The sequence below is a fragment of the Filicampus tigris genome, chromosome 9 (assembly GCF_054856515.1).
Source record: "Filicampus tigris isolate MCC_2025a chromosome 9, RoL_Ftig_1.0, whole genome shotgun sequence".
In the NCBI taxonomy this organism is placed as follows: domain Eukaryota; kingdom Metazoa; phylum Chordata; class Actinopteri; order Syngnathiformes; family Syngnathidae; genus Filicampus; species Filicampus tigris.
Genome location: NC_141225.1, coordinates 2640364 through 2661530, shown reverse-complemented (window position 1 = coordinate 2661530; position 21167 = coordinate 2640364). Strand labels below are relative to the sequence as shown.

The window sequence follows — 21167 nt, the reverse complement described above, 5'->3', positions numbered from 1 at the left end:
GAAGTCATGCCATTAGCGCAACTTGACCCAGGTTCTTTGGCACAAATTACCCCAAGCCCACCATTTTTGAAAGAAATGTATCCCCCAGCTGTTTTGAGCAAACATCATGCTACCTGTATAGACTCAAGATGTAGCTTACTAAAAATCAGTCAAACGTGTGAACTGTTTTCTATAATTGTTCAAACACAGCAGTCAAAAAACCATCATAAAAATGTTACTTTGGAGGGCAAAAAATGTTTTTGGAACTTAAATATGCTTACCTATCAAGCCATGTGTATCCCTTCTTTGCAGGATGAGCGAAATGGATGCCTCTTCAAAAATATGTGGTCACATGACCAACTTTTATGGTTTTCTAGTGAACGGCTGGCACTACTTGCCCCTTGGCACAAATTACCCCACTCTCCCCCTACAAAATACGCCAAAAGTGTCCAACTTGACAGGTATGAAGTACTTCTCACGGACTTTTCTCCAACTAGTTATTTTCATGTGACTGAAAATCATCAGATGCAAGACAATTTTTGTCACCTTAGTCGACATTTCATTACGAATCGACCAAAACGTTGCAAGATTCTTTTTGACTTTTTTTTTTTTTACTAAATACTATATCAATATGAAATTTAAAGGAAAGCGTTGAATCTATCATTAAAGAGGGCTCCTTTTTCCATTAATTTCCAAACGTGGACTGTTATAAAGCAATTGGCAGCTCATGCTTGAACTATTTCCATCCGTACTGCCGGACGCATTGGGCTCCAGCACTCCTTTTTTGGGGGTACTCTGAGTAACCGAACGGCACATTTGAACAACGGTCGTGAGTTTCCGAACGGTCGTAGTGAGCAGTGCACGCACAAAGTGTATTTCCAAATGCCTCACGATCAGGGAATTGGGATTTTGAGGGCGAATCCGAGCTCTACTCTTCTTGGTTTCGGTTTTTGTAAAATAAATTTCCCCCCAAAAAATGTTTTATACTTTGGAGCGACTTATGTTTTGTTTTTTTGTCAACACCCTTTATTTGAAGAGCAACTATACTATGTACAGTAATGTCCTAAATCCACAGATTCATATTCATTGTCGTTTATAAAAATGATAATTTTCATGATGATGATCATTGAAACAAACCTCAATTCGCATAAATCTGGAGCATATGTGAAGAAAAATGTGTACTTCTACTGCAGCCTCTTTATTTTGTCACATTTACCTCATGTCACATACGGCATTTACTGAGCACAAATGAAAATAATCTTGTTTGCTGTCATTTTATTTCATTCATCGATGCTGTTAGTCTGTTTTTTCTTTTGGCAAAGCTTTTGCTTTATCATTATTTTGTGGCGTTGTTCTCCACAGCCTTCATTTTCAATTGTCTCTTGATAATTCGTATTTCGACAGTGTCATGGCTGTTGAAGTTGGTTATTTATGTCCAAAGAAAGTTTGGTCATCACTGGAGATACATCAGGTGCTTCTTTTAAGACGTGTATCCTCCAAGAGTTTAGGCTGCCATGGAACAGGCTTGCTTATTGTGGCTGATTTGCCATTCCATCGTTGGGTACACTATCAGAAAAAAAGACTACTGTAGTCTTTCATTTTTGGTCTCAAAGTACAACTTTGCCCTATACGGTTTACAATTGAACCCCAAATCATCCAAACTGCCAAAGATATCATGTCTGTCCCTTTTTTATTTCCATGTAAGGGTACGAACAAATGCAAGGTCTATGTGAATGCATGTTGAAGGAGCTCACTCTTGGAATGCAGCTTAAAGAAATAGTAATAGTAGTCATCTAGACCAGTGTTTTTCAAACTTTTTTGATTCGAGGCACATTTATTTCATTGAAAAAATCCCGCGGCACACCACCAGCTGAAATAGTGGGGGGGAAAAAAAGCTTATTTTAACAATATGTCTTATATTGTTTATAAGCATTTTTTTTACATTGAAGAATGACATTATATTATAATGTCTTGACTAGGAATTAAATAAACACAAAGAAAAAAAGTATTTTATAGTCTTCATTGATACTTACTTTGAAACATGGGCCTGTTTATGATAAACATGCGTCACTAATTCGATTGTCTCCAAACACAGACAATTAGCTACCTGCCGCCGCTGCTGCTACCTGCTGGTATGGAAGAGTACTACAATGTAGTAAAGCCATGATTACGCTGCCAGGCGCTAGACCGCACAGGCACACACATTAGATCATTTCCCACGGCACACCTGACAATATCTCACATACGGCACACAGTTTGAAAAACACTGATCTAGACCAGGAATGAGCATACTTAAAAGATGGTACCGTGCACTACTTCCTACCCAGATGTATGACAAAAATGCCATATTCAATATGGACAAAATATGTGTTTTGAACCAGGGCAGTTCACTCTGCTTAGTTGAAGGAGTCAAAACAAAACCGGTGCATCTCTGCAGAGCGAGTCCGCTATCCATCAAGTCAGCCAAGTCACCATACGCGATTGCAAAGGCATTACATATGTCCATGTTTTTGGAGAACACACAGGACACAACTCCTCATGCACTTTAAATGAACTGTCGACTGTTTTTGTGAAGAAAAAAAAAAATCCTTGTTGCTTGATGTACTTTTATTTTTGCCATAACTTTTTCCGTCATAAGGTCGTTTTCATTATGATTATTAATTAAGTGTGTTTATGTTATCATAGCTCATAGAATGCGCGTCTTAATTTAGTGTCACGTTAATTTTACGTTGCACGTTAACATGAATCAGTGACTGTGACTTGTGTGCAAAACAGTAAAATCCCGGATTGTTCCATTGAATGCTAACCTAATGTGAGTGTAGTCTTCCCGGTAATTACGTGATTGACCCTCCTTCTTCTCTATGTTTAAAGAATATCCATTAACTTGGGCAACTCTAAAATGCAATCAAGTAAATCATGGCTGGCATTCTTACTACATTCTTATTCTCTAATGGAGATGAACGGGTGGAAATGCTACTAACTGATGTTTGCCATCTAGTGGTGAACAGTGTTATTACAATTTCAAACTGCGTAATCAGGTGTGGGAAGCATTTTTATAATGCTCAAAAACGAATCTTGGGGCCACTCCAAATGTTGGCGTGGGCCGCCAATTAGCCATCCATAATCTGATAATTACCTTTTGCAACATACCCAAAGGTACTTATTTGCCTACAATATGTTTCGTTCCAAAGCAAAACTATATTCCTTTGTAGAAACAAGTTCAACAAACATGTTCTTTGGTGACTTGGCTGTGTCCATGTTGGTGTTGTACTTGTCCAATGTCTTGTTTTTTTGCAGCCCTAAAATGATGCCAAAATCATTTTTACGCCTTTATAAATTCTGTTTACATGAGAAAATTTCAGGTAAAACATTTTTTTTGCTCTGGATTTGTATGGCTTGTAGATGTATGTATTTGAATTTCATTTCCATAAAGGCAAGAGAATTGTGGCTTAAGCAGTATTATTTCCTTCATTCTAAGATGCACTGCTGCCCTTTAAATGCGTGGACAGCCTCCTAATATTGTTGCCATGGGTGAATTAAATGACAAACTGGGTTTTCTGAATGGCTGTAGTGAACTCAAAATATTGTCACATGGACACACTATTTTCCTCATTATCATGTTTTTTGTCAGAGCATCAAAATATAATATTCAAGAATTCTTTTATCAAATGGTACAAAATGGACCCAGCCCCTACCCCCAATAAGAAAACAAGTGAATTAAAGTGGAAGTCAACACAGAAATTGTCTTTACAAAAATATGTTTTATGCAGGCCCACTAGTCTAGACACAACATTCTGATTAAATTAAGAACGCTAACAATTTAGTCCTGTCTCGTCTCGTCACCGAAAATTCATGTACGTCACGTCATGTTTTCGTCCTCAAAGAGCCACGTTTAGCTCGTTATCGTCATTGAACAAAAGAGGCGGTAACGAAAAATTTTCGTCATCATCATCGTTGACGAAAACAACACTGTTCAGAAGGCTGTGCAATAACTGCAATTGGCCCCTGTGGTTGTTCTTAGGAGTTGGGGATGTGAAAAGAATCAACTTGCATTCAACAATAATTGGATCTTTGCAAGATTTGTCTACTCCATTTCAAATGTGATTTTCCCTTTCATGTTCATCAGCAACATATTCCGCAGCAATGGGTGGTATACTCAGTCAACGACTATGGTGACCACCACTGCGTTAGAGAGCTACTATGATTTGTCAATATTCTAAAGAAAATGTGTGCTTTCAAATGAAAATCTTCCACCTTTTGATTCTAATTGATTTTTTTAATAGCAAAAATGATTAAAGAACAAAAGATAAAGCCCCCACTATGCACCAGTGTCATTGTTACTTTTCAGACTACTCAAGTTAATGCTAACCTGAGCTTGTCCTGTGATGTTCAGTGGACCTGGAAATTATTCACAGCGCTTTGCTTTTAGAACAATTTATGTTACAGCTGTATTCCAAAATGGAATCAGTTATTTTTTCCCTCCAACTTTTACAGGACACCCTGACACCCATGACAACCTGAAAAAAGATTTTTCTTTTATTTTTTTCCAAATGTGTCAAAAGTAAGAAATTGCGTACGTAAGTATTTTCAGCCTTTGCTCAATACTTTGTTGGTGCACCTCCGGCAAAAGTCACAGCCTCAAGTCGTTTTGTATGTGATGCTTCAAGATTGGCATACTTTGGGCAGTTTTGCCCATTCGTCTTTACAGTAACTCTCGAGGTCAGGTCAGGTTTGATGGGGAACATCATTACTCCAGATATGTTCAGTCAGATTCAAGTCTGGGCTGTAGCCAAGCCACTTTCATTTCAGAGTTGCCCCAAAGCTCTGCATTCATCTTTCCCACAGTCCGGTCTTTTTCTAGCCTGCACTGTGATGTTTTACATGGTTTGTCCAACAAAAACGTGAAAAAAAAAAAAAAATTTCTTTGATATTAGTTTGTCTGTTGAGATTTAGATGAAGAACACATTGCATTTTGCTGGTATCCAGGTAACTCCAAAGAGTTCACATACTTTTTCTTGCAACTGTATTTTCATCCCCCATGTGCAGAATTACACTTAATTAGTGTGCCGATCCATGCATGTGGCGCATGCAGCCGACACACTTCCCCATCCCACAGATTGACAACTTCACAGCGCATAAATTAACTTTGCAAGGAAGTCTGTAAATACTACTCCTTGTGATTGACTGATGAGATTTGGACTCTACCAGCCGGTCACCAGAACGTTTGTTGACGTCATCGCATTGTCCCCTGTGTACAAAAGCAGCTTCGCAGCTCTCGGGCTGGTTGCCTGTAGCACGGCAGCTAAACAACCTCCTCCTCTAAAAGTGACTAATCATCAACTCCACAGCGGTGAAACAGCAAATCCTCTGACAAGTATTGTTAATGCAAAAGGAGGATGAGTAAGATTTCACAAGAAGACATGGTAAGGCTAAGCCATGCTAAAAATTGCTTGCTAAATGACCTTCCAATCGAATATTTCATGTAATATGTCATGTGTAAACTACCACTACATCATTGTATAATTAGCATTTTTTGTGCCATTGTATTGAATAAATCAAAACTTAAAAAAAAGCTGACAACTTGAAACTATTTAAAGAAAGAAAAGAAAAATGTAATAAATATATGAATGTTGTTCAGAGTCTTTGTTGTGGCGCGTTTGTTGTTTTGCAATCAAATTTAGGTCAGAACTGCAATTGCAAGTTATCCCACTCAGGGATGGCGCTACACCGGGGCTAGGGCTATAACCTCGCCAGAAATCTGTGTTGCCCCACTTTAGCTCCTCCAGCATTTAGTTGATATTCTAAAAAAAAAAAAATATATATATATATATATATATATATATATATATATATATATATATATATATATATATATATATATAGTCTCTTACTATGTAATAACAATTTGCAGTTTTGAATGAAATTTGCGTACATGCAGGATATGTTGATATGTACTGCACATAAAATTCTAAGGACATTTGTTTTAGGACACTTTCTTTTAAACTAAGCAGCTTTGTTGTGTGTTTTTAGTTTGTTTATTTATTCATTTCTTTTATTTTTTATTTTATTTTTTTACTACTGTGCTGCCTGAAGGCTGATTGGTTGTCTGTTGTCTTGTTTTAGGACACTCACTGGCTTTCTTTTAAACTAAGCAGCTTTGTTGTGTGTTTTTAGTTTATTTATTCATTTCTTTTATTTTTTCTTTTATTTTTTTACCACTGTGCTGCCTGAAGGCTGATTGGTTGTCTGTTGTCGTGGAGATGTCAGAGACCGTAAGTGGGGGGCGAGATGTGGGATTTCAAAAAAAAAAAAAAAAAAAAGTGTGCTTGTGCATAATGGCCTGTCCATAGTACTAGATAAAGTCCTCCGGCCAACTAAAGTTCAGGCTGGGATCGTTTCACGTCGGAGCGAGAATGGCGCTGATGTTTCCTCTGTGAGTCCTCATTTCCCCATTGACGCGCGGCCAGCCTGGATGATGGAGATTCACGCGGACGTGGCCCGTGGGCGACTGCTCACGCTGTTACTCCCACTCTGCTTTTTGGGTCTACAAGGGTCAGCCATCGACACAGGTTAGACATCCACGGTACGAGGAACACGTGTGCGCAATCTTCGTGCCTAACAAGCTGATTGCAGGTTATTGCTTAACGAACAGTTATAAACTGGAATTGTATTTTTCCCCATATATGTTTAAGGCTAATTGAAAAGAATTGTTTTCTCTAACTCAAAGACCAACAATATTAAGATACTGAAACTGCATACGAAAAGCACAACTGTTTAATTGTGATCATATTGCATGCGTGTGCATGCAATAGCATTTGAGTGATTAAAATGGATCTAAATCTACTTAATGTAACAAACTAATGGTGCTCATTCATAAGTACCATTTAGAAAATTGATTATTTTGTTTCTCTTAAACTTAATACAAAGACTGAAACATGAAAAAAAGAATGTTATATGATACAGTTGTGAAGTCAAAATGTAATTGTATATTAAAACAGCATAAACAAACTCACGATTAAATATCTATTTTCATATGTGAAATCTGTGGAATTGTATTTTTTCTTACTACAATGTAACAGTATAAATTCAAGTGTATTGTATTGTTTGTTGTCCATCCACATTTGTGATGGGCCATTAGAAGCATAATTCAGGATTAGCGAGCCTCTCACACTTTTGACATGCTCTCAATCACATGACTGAAACGCTCTTATAAACATTACTGAAGTTTTTTTTGCTCATGAAAATTAGGGAAATGCTCTCATGTGCAAAACTGGAACACTCGGGAATGCTCTCATGCGCACGGATGAATTTCTTGCTCTGATACACACTACTAAGACACTTAAACACTACTGAAACACTTCCATAAACTACACTGAAACACTCTCACATTCACTCATGCGAGTCGTACAATGCTGTCATTCACACGACTAAAACAAACTGGTAGCCTATACACTCCCATGAGGACACGCTGCCTACAATATTGACATCACACTGCCGTTATCCTCCGGACAGTCACGCAGCATATTGTAACCTGCCTCTCGTCACGGGACCGTGTACACCAAATCTATACTTAAAACGCTTAGTAGTCATGTAAATATATGTACACAACACCACAAGGCTGACCAAATGGTCATGCACTGAAGTATTTTAAAAACTAAAAGCTCCATATTAACTTAATGGGAAAAATCCTAAAACAATACAGTACGAAGTAATGCTATAGGTTGAGTTAGGCCACTTTATGGCTGTTGGGCAGCCGTCATGTTTTATTTTGAAATACAAAAGAAAGGAGTTCCGTTCCAACAAACCTCTCACACTAAACTGAGATGGCTTGCATAGAGACAGGTCAAATGCCTTCACACACACACCATACTGAAAATGAAACGCATACACATTACTCAAAATTTTTCCGTCGATAAACACTTGACACACTTCACTGCATAACTCAGAAATGGTCTCTAGACGCTATCAATGTGTAGATGAGCGTGTTTTGGTAGTTTGTATGAGATAATTTTACTAGTATTTAGCAGAGAAATTCAGTCATGCATATAAGAGCATTTGACTTATTTTTGTGAGCCCCGTAGCCCCCCCCCCAAAAAAAAAAAAATCTGGTGTTTAGAAGGATGTTTAATAGTAAATTTGAGAGCTAATTCTGAATAATGATCCTATAATGGCCCCTTATACACATTTAGTCATTGGCAAACAACCAACCTGAGTCTCTGAGTGTGTGCATGCGTGCGTGTGCCTGCGCCCGCATGTGTATCCATGAAATGAATTCCTGTGAAATCAGCCATGCTCAGCTAAGCCATGGATGCACAGCACGCCTATACTACTGCACTACGGACACAATACTGCCCCACTGTCATGCCGTGACGTGACACTACCATCACATTTTAAGATGGATTTCATATATGACATTATTGTTAAAAAAGATCTCAAATTGTTATTTTTCTCTAACATCTGCTGAGTAGAGGGAATGAGCATTTCCCATCAACAGGGGCTCCCGAGCTTTGGAGCATTCCTGGAGGTCATTGTAGGAGGAGCTAACGGTGTACCATGGAAACAGAGCTAATAAACTCCATGGGTGATTGTAAATTTTCTCGTTTATTTGGCCTACGGCCCAGATGCGGCGGGTGATGGGCAGCTGAAAAGGGGCTTCCAATCCAAAGCCGGATCTGCCCACCCATCTATCCTGGTCCGGCCCATGCAATAACAACACTGCTGAAGTTGCAAGGTTGTTTGATGGTTTAGGATGGTTTCCCTGCTGCTATTTTGCCAGTTTTTCAACCAATCAATTCAAGTTCATTAAGGCTAATTAAGGAATGCAAAAGAATCAAATCCTCATGTGAATAGTGACTACAGATTAAGCACTAAATATAAACCTAAACATACATTAATGTTGAATCAATAATGTTATTTGAATTCAATTCAACAGTGTGCTCATACACATTTGTTTCTCAAATTAGCAGTATGTTTATTTACTCACATAATGTTGTGGCTTTGATTCACCTCAAGCAACAGATGACCAGTCTTTTACAAAAGGCCTCCTGTCCAATGTTTAATTATTTCATTATAGTTTCGCACATATAGGACGAGCATCCTTTTTTGTCTGAGCTGCTTGAGAGAGCCTCTCTTTCAATGTCTATCTCAAGCCTGGACTAATCTGTGCCACTAAAAGCACTATTTTTCTCCTAACTTCAGCCACTAGGGTTGTGTTTTTACCAATATGAGTATGTTTGCAGGACTCCACAGTTGTGGAGATTCAGTATGGAGCAAGTCATAAAGTCAGTCAAATATCCAAACGGGGCATTTATTAACTGCAATGCAAAGAGGACTATGCACCGATTTGGAGTAAAGCATTTATTAGAAAGGGGGTCTTTTTTCATACAGGCACATTTTTATCATCCTGTATTTTATTATTGTTTTTTTAATGTTATTACATCGTTTTGCTGTGATTGGCTGGCGACCACTTCCGCATGTACCATAACTACCGCCTGCCTATAGACAGCTTGGATAGGCTCCAGCACATCCGTGATGCTAATGATGATAAGCGGTTCGGAAAATCAATGAATGAATAAACAAACCGCATTGATAGAATAGTATGTATTACAGTGTATCTCAAGGGAAACAAGTTGAAAACAAAAGTGATTCTTTGCAATAATATGTTCTATGCGCCTCCACTATAGTCTAAAAATGGACATTCTGATTCATATTTCATTTGTGGAATATGAGTTAATCCATGCCTTTTTAGCCATCTCAGGGGGCGGCCATTTTGTCACTTCTGTTGACTGAAAATGACATTACAGTTGCTCAGGGCTCGGGTAACGACCAATCACGGCTCCGTTTTTCTGAAGCTGAGCCATGATTGGTTGTTACTTGAGCCCTGAGCAACTATGATGTCATTTTCAGTCAAGAGAATGTAGCAAAATGGCTGCCCCCTGAGATGTACAAAAAAAGGTGGATTTTTCTACTTTACTCATATTCCATAAACGCAATATTAATCAGAATGCTGTGTTTCCACTTGTGGGGCTGCATAGAACATATTCTTGGAAAGAAAATTTTGGGGTTGATTTTTAAGCAGCAAAGTTCAAAACGGGCTCAGTACTTAACGTTGTATGTGGTTGTCTACGAACTGACTAAATGTATTCCTGAGACGGATGTTATATTTGGAGAAAGACATGTAAGTGTTTCAAGTGGGCACACGCAATGATTGAAACTTTGTTAAAGTGAAGGCAACTATTGAAATAAATATAACTTCTTCTTCTTTTGTTCCCAGTCAGGATTTTTAATTGTTTTATTTGAACACAGAGGTGAAAGGTAGAACAACATGTGGAATTAGAAAAAAAATGTTTTGCTAAAATTATAAAATATTGCAGCTAGCCACCAGTGTGTGCATCCAGCATTCATGTTCATCGTGACAGGATGTACAAAACTTAATTTAGAACCGATGCCGTGGCACAAAAGTAGTCTATCATTTTGACATGAATGTTTCCTTTTTTCTGGGATTTTGGCCATTTCCGGGGTTCCCTACATGAACAACCTCTTTGGGAATTCACTCATTTTTCCATAAATTTCTACCAAGTTTCTATCGGAATCTGACAGCAAAATGTAAATATTGTGGTGTCACCATGAGGAGATTCATGTATTCCATTCCATATTTTCTGACTGCGTCATCTGCAACAGGAAATGGCCACAAATCATACATTTTAAATTCAAATTTTCTCTTAGGTGGAATTATTGTATTTCGTGTATATTCAGTGTCATGTGGTGGGTGTGGAACAGTGGCGAAGATTGAACTTTCCAAGCGAACGAATGCAAGCCTGAAAGCCGGCTCAGTTTAGGCCACACCCTCAGCTATGGGCACAGCCTTTGATGGATGTTTCGCCATGTTAAAACTTAAGGAACTTTGCGCTCTTTAGTTAATAAGCAGACCTTGAGGGCCCATTAAACCCTGCGTGCAGCTCTCACTGTAATTGTAATAAATTAACTTTGTTTGTGGCGTGCTTGTCTTATCAGTGAATGTGGTGGATTTCTGCGGTCAGACCATCCGGGGTGATGGCATGATCATCAACTCCCATCAAGAATCTAAAAAGTACTACTTTGTAACAATGGGGACCGACTGCCACCTCACCATGCAGGCCAGCTCCCCAAAGGACAAGGTCCAGTTCCACTTTCGCTTCTTCCTTGTCTACAGTCTGTTGCGAGTTGCCCCCCTGAGCCCGGCGCCTCTGTTACCCGAGTCCCCACGAGGCTCTGCTCCCGTCAACCCCAAAATGGAGCCCACCTCTGCGGAAAGCTCAGGGGATCCCTGTCATGCAGGCTCATTCGTTCAGTTTTATGATGGATGGGACAGGAATTCTCCTCCTCTTGGGCCTCCTCTTTGTGGGAAGAGTCCACCACGGCCAGTGCTGTCGACAGGAAACTACCTGACCCTGCGACTTGTCACTCGAGGGACTCAGCCTAGAGTAGACTTTGTGGGGGACTTCACATCCTTCAGACTTGGTAAACACAAACACACGCAGACACACACATATTTGTGAAAAACCTTTGAGTCAATCGGGTGTTCTCAACACAACTTTTTGAGATTTTTTGGAAGGTACGCCACTTTGTGATATTTTGCAACATACAACTTTTTCCCCTCTGCGTTAAAGGGGAAGTCAACCCAAACATATTTTTTTTCAAGAATATGTTCTATGCAGGGCGGCACGGTGGTCGACTGGTTAGCACGTCCGCCTCACAGTGCAGAGGTCGAGAGGGTTCGATCCCGGCTCCGGCCTCCCTGTATGGGGTTTGCATGTTCTCCCCGTACCTGCGTGGGTTTTCTCCGGGTACTCCGGTTTCCTCCCACATTCCAAAAACATGCATGGTAAGTTGATTGGACTCTCCAAATTGCCCCTAAGTGTGATTGTGATTGTGAGTGTGGATGTTTGTCTTTGTGTGCCCTGCGATTGGCTGGCAACCAATTCGGGGTGTCCCCCGCCTACTGCCCGAAGACAGCTGGGATAGGCTCCAGCACACCCCGCGATCCTTGTGAGTATAAGCGGTATCGATAATGGATGGATGTTCTATGCAGGTCCACAACTAGAAACAAGGCATTCTGATAAATAATGCGTTTGTGGAATACGAGTTAAGCAGCAAAATCCACACGTTTTGAGCGATCTCAGTCGACTGAAAAATACATCACAGATGCTCAGATAATGACTAATCACGGCTTAGCTACAGATGAAGCTCGCCTGTTTTCTGAAGCTAAGCCGTGATTGGTCGTTATCTGAGCCCTGAGCATCTGTGATGTCATTTTCAGTCGACAGAAGTGACAAAATGGCCGCCCCCTGAGATGGTTAAAAACGGGTGTACTCACTCTTATTCCACAAACGCACTATTTATCAGAATGCTATGTTTCAACTAGTGGGCCTGCATAGACATATTCTTGAAAAAAATATGTTTGAGTTGACTTCCTACTTAACTAACCTCACCGAGGGACTTGCACCTTGATCAAGGAAGTTAATCCTTAAATGTTTTTGTTTTTACAAATCTGTGATCTTGTGCTGTGAAGCATCAGTTTCAACATGCTATTGATAGTCATCTACCAATCAATTTGAAAATATATGAATGCATAGATCCTATAATAATTTGAGATTTATTTCAGCTCATAAAGTATCACCAACACTAGTCCTAAATATGTTTCTTAAATATGCTTAAGGCTGGAAAACAAAATTGTCAAAACCCTGCATCATTCCAAAGCTAAAGGATGGTCTCTTTGTCTTTACTGATGGGCCATCCCCTTATTTACACACTTCCATAAATGGTCTAAAATTAGACATTGCAATTGAGCGAGGTTTTTCCCTCGCTGAAATGACAAGAAATCTTATACTTTACCGATTATTAATCTGCAAAAGAAAAATCACGGCAACTGAACTGCTTGGTTAGTGAAGACATTTGAACTTTAATCCTTCAGGCTTCTTCAGGTCTAAATCTCAGACGGTCACACCAAGCAACCTCTACACAAATAAATGGAACCATTTAGGAGGATGTAGAGTCTGTAGTTGATTTGCATCTCATAGGTAATGGACATTCCTTTGAGGACAACACAAAATGTAAAAATGTTGGGCAGAGAAGACTGAGCAACCACTGCAGTACAGTATATGCCAAAAGAGAAAGATCCTCTCTGAACAGAAGCGGTTTGTACCACAACACGAGCTGATGAAACCGGTACTTTTCAATAACTAAGATAGATGAATTCAATTCATTTTCATGTTCTTTAAATGCATTTGTGACATTCTCTTAAATGTAATTCTTTCAATTATTGAATAGTTCAAAGCCAAGACATAATTAGTACAAAGTTGATTTATAAATAGAAAATATATTGTCATGTCTGGATTTTTTCTTAAATAAACGAAGTGCACAAAGTGATCACCCCAAAACTAATTCTTTTTTTACAGGTACTATTCAGAAACTACCATGCACAAATTCATTGTACATCTTTTCTAGATGTTTTACGTAAATATATTCTTCAAGGCTGTCACTCCACAACAAATATTGTAAAATATTTAAGAAAACAATTATTTTTCAGGGAATCCAATAGAAAAGCAAAATAGCATTCATAGATACAGTACCACATATGCATGAAATACCAGAATGGAGAAACTCATCATCCCACACAAATCGAGTAGGCAGATAAATGTGTAAAGTTGGTAGCAGTACACTAATAATGCACTCTAAGTATGCATATAAATCTTATAAACATACATATACTTATAAAAATTGCATCTTAATGGAAATATGAGAGGATGGAATTCAAAAGAGGAAAAACGCTCTATCAGCCACGCAGAAATTAGAAAATAAACGTACTGTAAATTTTGGGAGCGACACACTAACAATGCACCTTAGCATTAATATAAACCCCATACACATACTGTACATAAATTTACATAAATTGCATTGTAAAGGGGAAATCAACCCAAACACATTTTTTTCAAGAATATGTTGTATGCATGCCCATTAGTTGAAACACGGCCTTTCGATTAATATTGAGTTTGTGGAACATGAGCAGCAAAATCCATCTGTTTTCAGCCATCTCAGGAGGCGGCCATTTTGTCACTTCTGTCGACTGAAAATGACATCACAACTGCTCAGGGCTCAGGTAACAACCAATCACGGCTCTCCAGGTTTTCTAAAGCTGAGCTGTCATTAGTCGTTACCTGAGTCCTGAATAGTTGTGATGTCACGTACAGTCGACAGAAGAGTCAAAATGGCTGCCCCCTGAGAGGGCTAAAATCGGGTGGATTAACGCTTATTCCACAAACACAATATTTAACAGAATGCCTTGTTTCAACTAGTGGGCTTGCATAGAGGATATTCTTGAAAAAAAGATATGTTTGGGTTGACTTCCACTTAAATGGATAAACAAGAGGATTGACATTGATATAGTTAGAAAACTTGGAGGCATCTCTTCCTAATTTAAACCATGTATTTGCCAAGATGCGTGATACTGATGCCCTTTTATAGGGAAATTGTGGTTTATGCAGATTAGAGCTTCGAGAGGTACAATCCGTCATTTTGAATGAATTCTGATTCATTAACATACGCACGGTGGTGTGACTGATTTTGCATACACTGTACGCTCAACTAAGTAAGAACATTTCAACGCATTTATTAGTAAATGAGGCTCATTGTCTTTGATACAGACATCACACTCTTTCTTCTCAGGATTCAACCAATCATTGTGCAACAGTGAGCCTTACTTCACTTGCAGGAATGGAAAGTGTATCCCACTCAGTTTGGTGTGTGATGATAAGGGCATTGACAACTGCGGGGATGGAAGTGACCTGGAAGAAAATCTAACAACAGGGTGCAAAGGTCAGTGAGGTAATGTGTTGGCACCAGACCGTTTGGTCACAATAGCTCTTTCCAAGCCACAATATTTTTTGGTTTAAAAGGCCTGTTTTTTGGGGGGGCGGGTGTATACAAGGTGTGTCACAAAACCTCTGGGACTGGTGTCATGAATAAAGAAAAAATCTGTTCGTACTACAGTGATCCCTCACTTTTTACAGGTGATACGTTCAATGATCCCCCGTGATAAGTGAATTTCCGCAAAGTATGTGTTGACTTTTTTTTTTTTTATATATTTCGACTTGATGAACGGCCAACTGATTTCCATCCATCCATCCATTGTCTATACCACTTATCCACACAAGGGTCGCGGGCGTGCTGGAGCCTATCCCAGCTGTCTTCGGGCAGTAGGCGGGGGAAACCCTGAATTGGTTGCCAGCCAATCGCAGGACACACAGAGACAAACAAACATCCGCACTCACAATCACACCTAGGGGCAGTTTAGAGTGTCCAATCAACTTACCATGCTTGTTTTTGGAATGTGGTAGGAAACCGGAGTCCAACTGATTTCATTTTTAGCAAATCAACATTTTATACTTAGATTTAAATTGTGCATAGCAGCACACAATTTTCCTCTCTAGTAACATTATTGAGGATTTAGATAAATCTCTCCCCTTAGATGATGGTCTTTGAGACAAAGTGACTAGTAGTAGTGCTGCTAGTGCCACTAGAGCTCAACTTGCGCTAAACTCTAGCAACAGGCGTCATACAATACAATGTGAGCGTTGTCTTTCAGCGCCCTTCACGATCAAACATTATTTCAGAACGTTGTTGTGTTGTTGTCATCTGTAGCAACAGTTTATGACAGCAACGCTCCAACCACAGGCTGGAAGACAAGTCCACTCAGTCTTGCCGCGATGCAATGCCAGAACCAATTTCAAAGGCATTGATATCCATGTATTATTTGATAAGGTAAGGTTTATTTTGAAGTTGGCCTTCTTACCGCCTTGGCTACTGATTACTGTCATGTACAGCATGAACAATTATTGCTGCAGTTAGCTTGACTTATTCCTGACAGTGTACATGTAAATAATCGGGTACTTGGGCAGAAAAATTGCCTCGAGCATTTTTTTAACCGAGGTATTCAAATTACACAAGGACCCGTTTCATCTGAAGCATACTTGTATCTTTAAATTTTGTTTGTATCTCAAGTAAAAAAAAAGGGCAAAGTCAAGCTCATACGTATCTCGAAAAACTTGTAAGTCAAGGCACAAACCTTCCCTCACAAGTATGTTTATTACGAATGCTCGGTCCATTAATGATCCACAGAATGGAATGAGATGCATCTGATCATGGAGGGAAAGTATATTGGAGACTTTAATATTTCCATTTTAATCCATCCATCCATCCATTATCTACCGCTTTTCCAAGGTCAGGTCGATGAGGCAGCAGCTTCAGCAGGAAAGCCCAGACTTCCCTCTCCCCAGCCACGTCTTCCAGATCCTCCGGAGGGATTCCAAGAGGTTCTCAGACCAGCCGGGAGACATAGTCTCTCCAGCATGTCCTGGGTCGTCCCCGGGGCCTCCTCCGGGTGGCACACCTCACCAGGAAGGCATCCAAGAGGCATCCTAATCAGATACCCGAGCCACCTTCTCACCCTATCTTTAAGGGAAAGCTCCAACACCCTGTGGAGGAAACCCATATCGCTCGCTAGCATCCATTGTTCTCTCGGTCACAACCCAGAGCTAGTGACCATAGGTGAGGATAGGAACGTAGATCGACCGGTAAATCGAGAGCTTCGCCTTTCGGCTCAGCTCCTTTTTCACCACGACAGACCGATACAGAGTCCGCATCACAGTAGCTGCACCGATCCGCCTGTCGATCTCCCGTTCCATCCTACCCTCACTCGCGAACAAGACCCCAAGATACTTGAACACCTCCACTTGGGGCAGAATCTCATCCCCGACCTGGAGAGGGCACGACACCCTTTTCTGACTGAGGACCATGGTCTCAGATTTGGAGGTGCTGATTTTCATTCTGACCGCTTCACACTCAGCTGCGAACCACTCCGGTGAGAGTTAGAGACCGCGGCTTGAAGAAGCCAACAGTACCACATCACCAGCAAAAAGCAGAGGTGCAATACTGAGGCTAGCAAACCGGACCCCCTCAACGCCTCGGCTGCACCTAGAGATTCTGTCCAAAAAAGTTATGAACAGAATCGGTGGCAAGGACAGCTTTGGCGGAGTCCAACCCTGACTGGAAACGTATCTGACTTACTGCCGATTTTGCGGACCATACTCTGACATCGGTGGTACAGAGACCAAGCAGCCCGTATTAGGGGCTCGTTACCCCATATCCCCGAAGCACCTCCCACAGAACACCCGAGTGTCCATAACATGCGGCCGCAAATCCGATGATACGACTACAAAGTCGATCATCGAACTGCGACTTAGGGTGTCCTGGTGCCAAGTGCACATATGGACACCCTTATGTTTGAACATGGTGTTCGTTATGGACAATCCGTAACAAGCACAGAATTCCAATAACAGAACACCCCTTGGGTTCATATCGGGGGCCATTCCGCCCAATCACACCCCTCCAGGTCTTATTGTCATTGCCCATGTGAGCATTGAAGTCCCCCAGCAGAGAGATGGAGTCCCCAGGATGCGCACTGTCTAGCACACACTCCAAGGACTCCAAAAAGGGTGGGTACTCTGAACTGCTGTTTGGTGCAGAGGCACAAACAACAGTCAGGACCCGTCCCCCCACCCTGGGGGGTGAAGGGAGGCTACTCTCTCGTCCACCAGGGTGAACTTCAATGTACAGGTGCCGAGCCGGGGGGCAATAAGTATGCCCACACCTGCTCGGCTCTCCTCTTGGTCAACTCCAGAGTAGGAGAGTGTCCACACCCTCTCAAGAGGACTGGTACCAGAGCCCAAGCTGTGTGTGGAGGTGAGCCCAACTATATGTAGTCGGAACCTCTCAGCCTCACGCACTAGCTCGGGATCGTTCCCTGCCAGAGAGGTGACGGTGACATTCCATGTCCCAAGAGCTAGTTTCTGTAGCTGGGGATCGAACCGCCAATGTCCCTGGCTTTTGCCTCCGCCCAGCTCACAGGGCACCTGACCCCTTCGCCCCCCGTCCTTTATCTGCCTTCTCAGCCAGACCTTCATGCACTCCTGGAAGAATTATTCCTGGTTCCTCTGCAGCTTCTCACAGGCATCTTGATGTCCTTCACAGCTTCAAAACGTATCCCTCTTGAGCTTGGGAAAAGGAAAAAAATCCCATGGTGCCAGGTCGGAGAAGGGAGGTTCCCTTTGGCCAGGAACTAACGGACGCTTAGGGCATTGTGAGTAAGTGCGTTGTCAAGCAGCCACAAGTTCCACTGCCACAACTCTCTTTTCTCAAGAACAAAGCAGACGGAGGATCTCTTTGTACACCCGCTGGTTGATCATCCAGCCCTGTAGCAAGAACTCGCTGTAGACAATGCCCCTCACGTTGAAGAATTCTTTCAACATGACTTTGACTTCTGACTTTGACTGTCTTGCTTTCTTCGACCTTTGTGATGTCAGACCCCCACTGAAACCTTTGGCATTTGATCCCCGGGTCTTACGCGAAGATGTAGACTCATCCCCGGTGATGACTCTACCTATCACTCATTACTCTGCTCATCCCTTGAAGACCTGACAGATGGTTATGTACTGTATATAAAAGCATGTGGAATAAAGGCCAATAGCTGCTGAGAGCTCAGGTTACAGTTAAACACTCAAGAGCAATCAGATTGAAGCGGAAAACTCAGGGCGTTTTTTTTTTTGGAGGGGGGGGGGTTAAAATATCTGTTTTGTGATACTAGTCCTGGAACGTTTCTGACACACTTTGCAAGTATTTTAGAGCACTACAAAAAATTGCAGGAGTGCAGTTTCCCCGCTTTATCACAGTACGTCTTTTCGGGGGTTCAAGTATGTTTACAATGTGTTTGAAAAGTGTATTTTAATAAGTGTACTTTTAATATGTTTAATATTTAATATTATTTGTGTCTTGCATGTGGCAGGGTAAAACTGTTCAACAAAAATGTTTTAATGTCTCGCCATATTGTAAATATTCACCAATTGCGGATGGGTCTGGACTGTTTCCTCTGCAATGGACGGAGTTCACTGTCTGCCTCTTACCTTCAAAACATTATCTTTACCTTCAAAACATTATCTTTGTGATGAAGTTGGTTGACCAAAGTCTGTCCTTCATCAGCAGGTCAGCTTCTACCCCCTGAGCCACCAACTCCAATAGCAACTCCACCTTCATCTTTTGTAAATCCCCCCACAGTGCCAGTTCCCACACACTTCAATTGTGGCATTGCAGACAGCACTCCTAATTATGAGTCAGTGTCAGGTAAGTGGAATGTAACTTTAATTTCATTTTTAAATGATTATTTTGGTTAGTTATTGAAATCTTAGTGGGGTAAACTATCAATAAATAAATCTCCCGTCCACTATGTCGACCACCCCTGAAGCAACCTTCACCCTTGAGTTTTTGTCTGCAGAATACGTCATAGCTTTATGTGGATCACATTAAAATGTTGCATGGTAAGCAGTAATTAACATCTCCAAAATTGTACCAGTGTCTTTGTTTTGTATTAAGCTACGTCTTTCCATTTCAAAGATTCACATTTATTTAGACGACAAGTGACAGTTATGCTCATTTAGAGGCTAGGATTACCGGTAGAGTTATAAGAGCCGGTCAGGTGCCACCAACCATAAGTGAAGTGGTTGCAGTTCTACACCTCAGCGAGCAACAACCACAATAATAAACCTCCTCTATGAGTGTCAATCCAAGCTGAGTATTATTGCCTTTGTCAAGTAAGATTGTTTGATACAATTATATCTTACATTGGCTATGCCTCTCATGCTTTAGAAGATTGCTCAAAGTACAATAAATGAAACCAGGCTTTGGCTGAAGCCTTTGAAAATGACCAGTGGATGCAGAGATGTAATATTTTACTCTTTAATATGTGTTTAACCCACACAGGTGCCCTTCCTTGTTTCTTGCAGCCACATTAAAAAAATATATGTCCACATGAATGGCTAAAACAAGTGGATTAACTCTTATTCCACAATATTTATCAGAATGCCTTGTTTCAACTAGTGGGCTTGCATTGAACATATTCTTGAAAAAAATATGTTTGCGTTGACTTTCGCTTTAAGCAACATTCAACACCCCTAACTGTCATACACGTGAAAAATAACTAAAGCACTGTTTTAGATGCATCTTATCTCTCAAAAAAATGATTTTAGAATAGTCACTAACGGTGTAGTGGTTCAGTTGCTTGTTTAAAAGTTCGTGTGAATGGTTGTTTGTCTCCGCAAGTGCTCTGTGATTAACCGGCGACCAATCCAGGATATATTCTTCCTTTAGCCTGAATACGGAAAAGATAGACTCCAGCTCCCTGTATCCCCGAACAACATAAGCAGTATATAAATGGATGCATGGATGGATGGATTTAAGAGGTCCCACTGTTCATTTCTGTCTGTGAGGATATGTTAACCACCAATCCAAATAGAAAAATAAAAAGAATGAAAATTCTTTTCCAGACTCTCCGGCCTCTGTGTCCTTGTTGGTTCTCTACATCATCCTGGGTTTGGTGGTGGGATGTGCAGTGCTCTGCTGGTGCTGTTGGTCCCCCGGCTGGTTGCTGTGGCGCATAAGTATTTTCCGCTTTTTGCCATTCTGCAACTCGGCCTGCACCTCCTGCCAGCTCTGCGCCAACAGCTGCACTCACAGCAAGGAGCACCGTCTGGCAAAAGTCACCCCACAGTCACCGCTGAATGGGACACCGGCCGGCATGGTGGTCACTAACGCAGATGAAACTCTTTCCGCTGGCGCACTTTAGACAAAAAGACTGCCGGCTTGATCGTATTTGGAAAAAAGACTTGCGTCTAGGTGAGCAGTGAGCAGTGATTACTGAACATGGACACTGATTGTATGGAGCACATCAACTTTTGGGAGGAAATAGGTCGTAAAATAGCTGAAATATTTGACTACAGGAAAAAAAAATTTTGTGCTTTACATTGATGTGTTTATGAGAAGCAGGGTGTAGACTTGTATTGGATTGTATTAAACCTCTGAATCCTCACAGCATTTTTCACTTTCACTTCACGTCATAGGGGTTCTCTATTACAGTTTGCTCTTCAAAACCTTCCAGCGCAGCTTATTGGGTGCTTTTAGAAGCAGCTTTTAGTTTATAGTATCGTTTTGCTGTACGTGGCACTGGTTTCTTCAATTTCATTGTGACTCAACAACTTTTCCAGCTTTGACCCAATGTCTGACACGGACACATATGAAAATAAAAGACACCCTCCTGCTCAGCA

At 40.9% G+C, this 21167-nt stretch overlaps 1 protein-coding gene across 2 annotated transcripts; it reads left to right on the top strand.

Annotated features, from left to right (window-relative positions):
- Positions 1-5931: 5931 nt before the first annotated feature.
- Positions 5932-21167, top strand: ldlrad2 (low density lipoprotein receptor class A domain containing 2). Of its 2 annotated transcripts, none has more exons than XM_086040969.1 (5): positions 5932-6548; positions 10993-11478; positions 14683-14832; positions 19054-19191; positions 20391-21167. In XM_086040969.1, exons 1-5 carry the CDS (start codon positions 6452-6454, stop codon positions 20687-20689), a joined length of 1170 nt encoding a protein of 389 aa, XP_085897095.1. In that variant the 5' UTR covers positions 5932-6451; the 3' UTR covers positions 20690-21167. The 2 variants fall into 2 exon arrangements, with proteins under 2 accessions (XP_085897095.1, XP_085897094.1); XM_086040968.1 differs by having other exon boundaries at positions 19051-19191.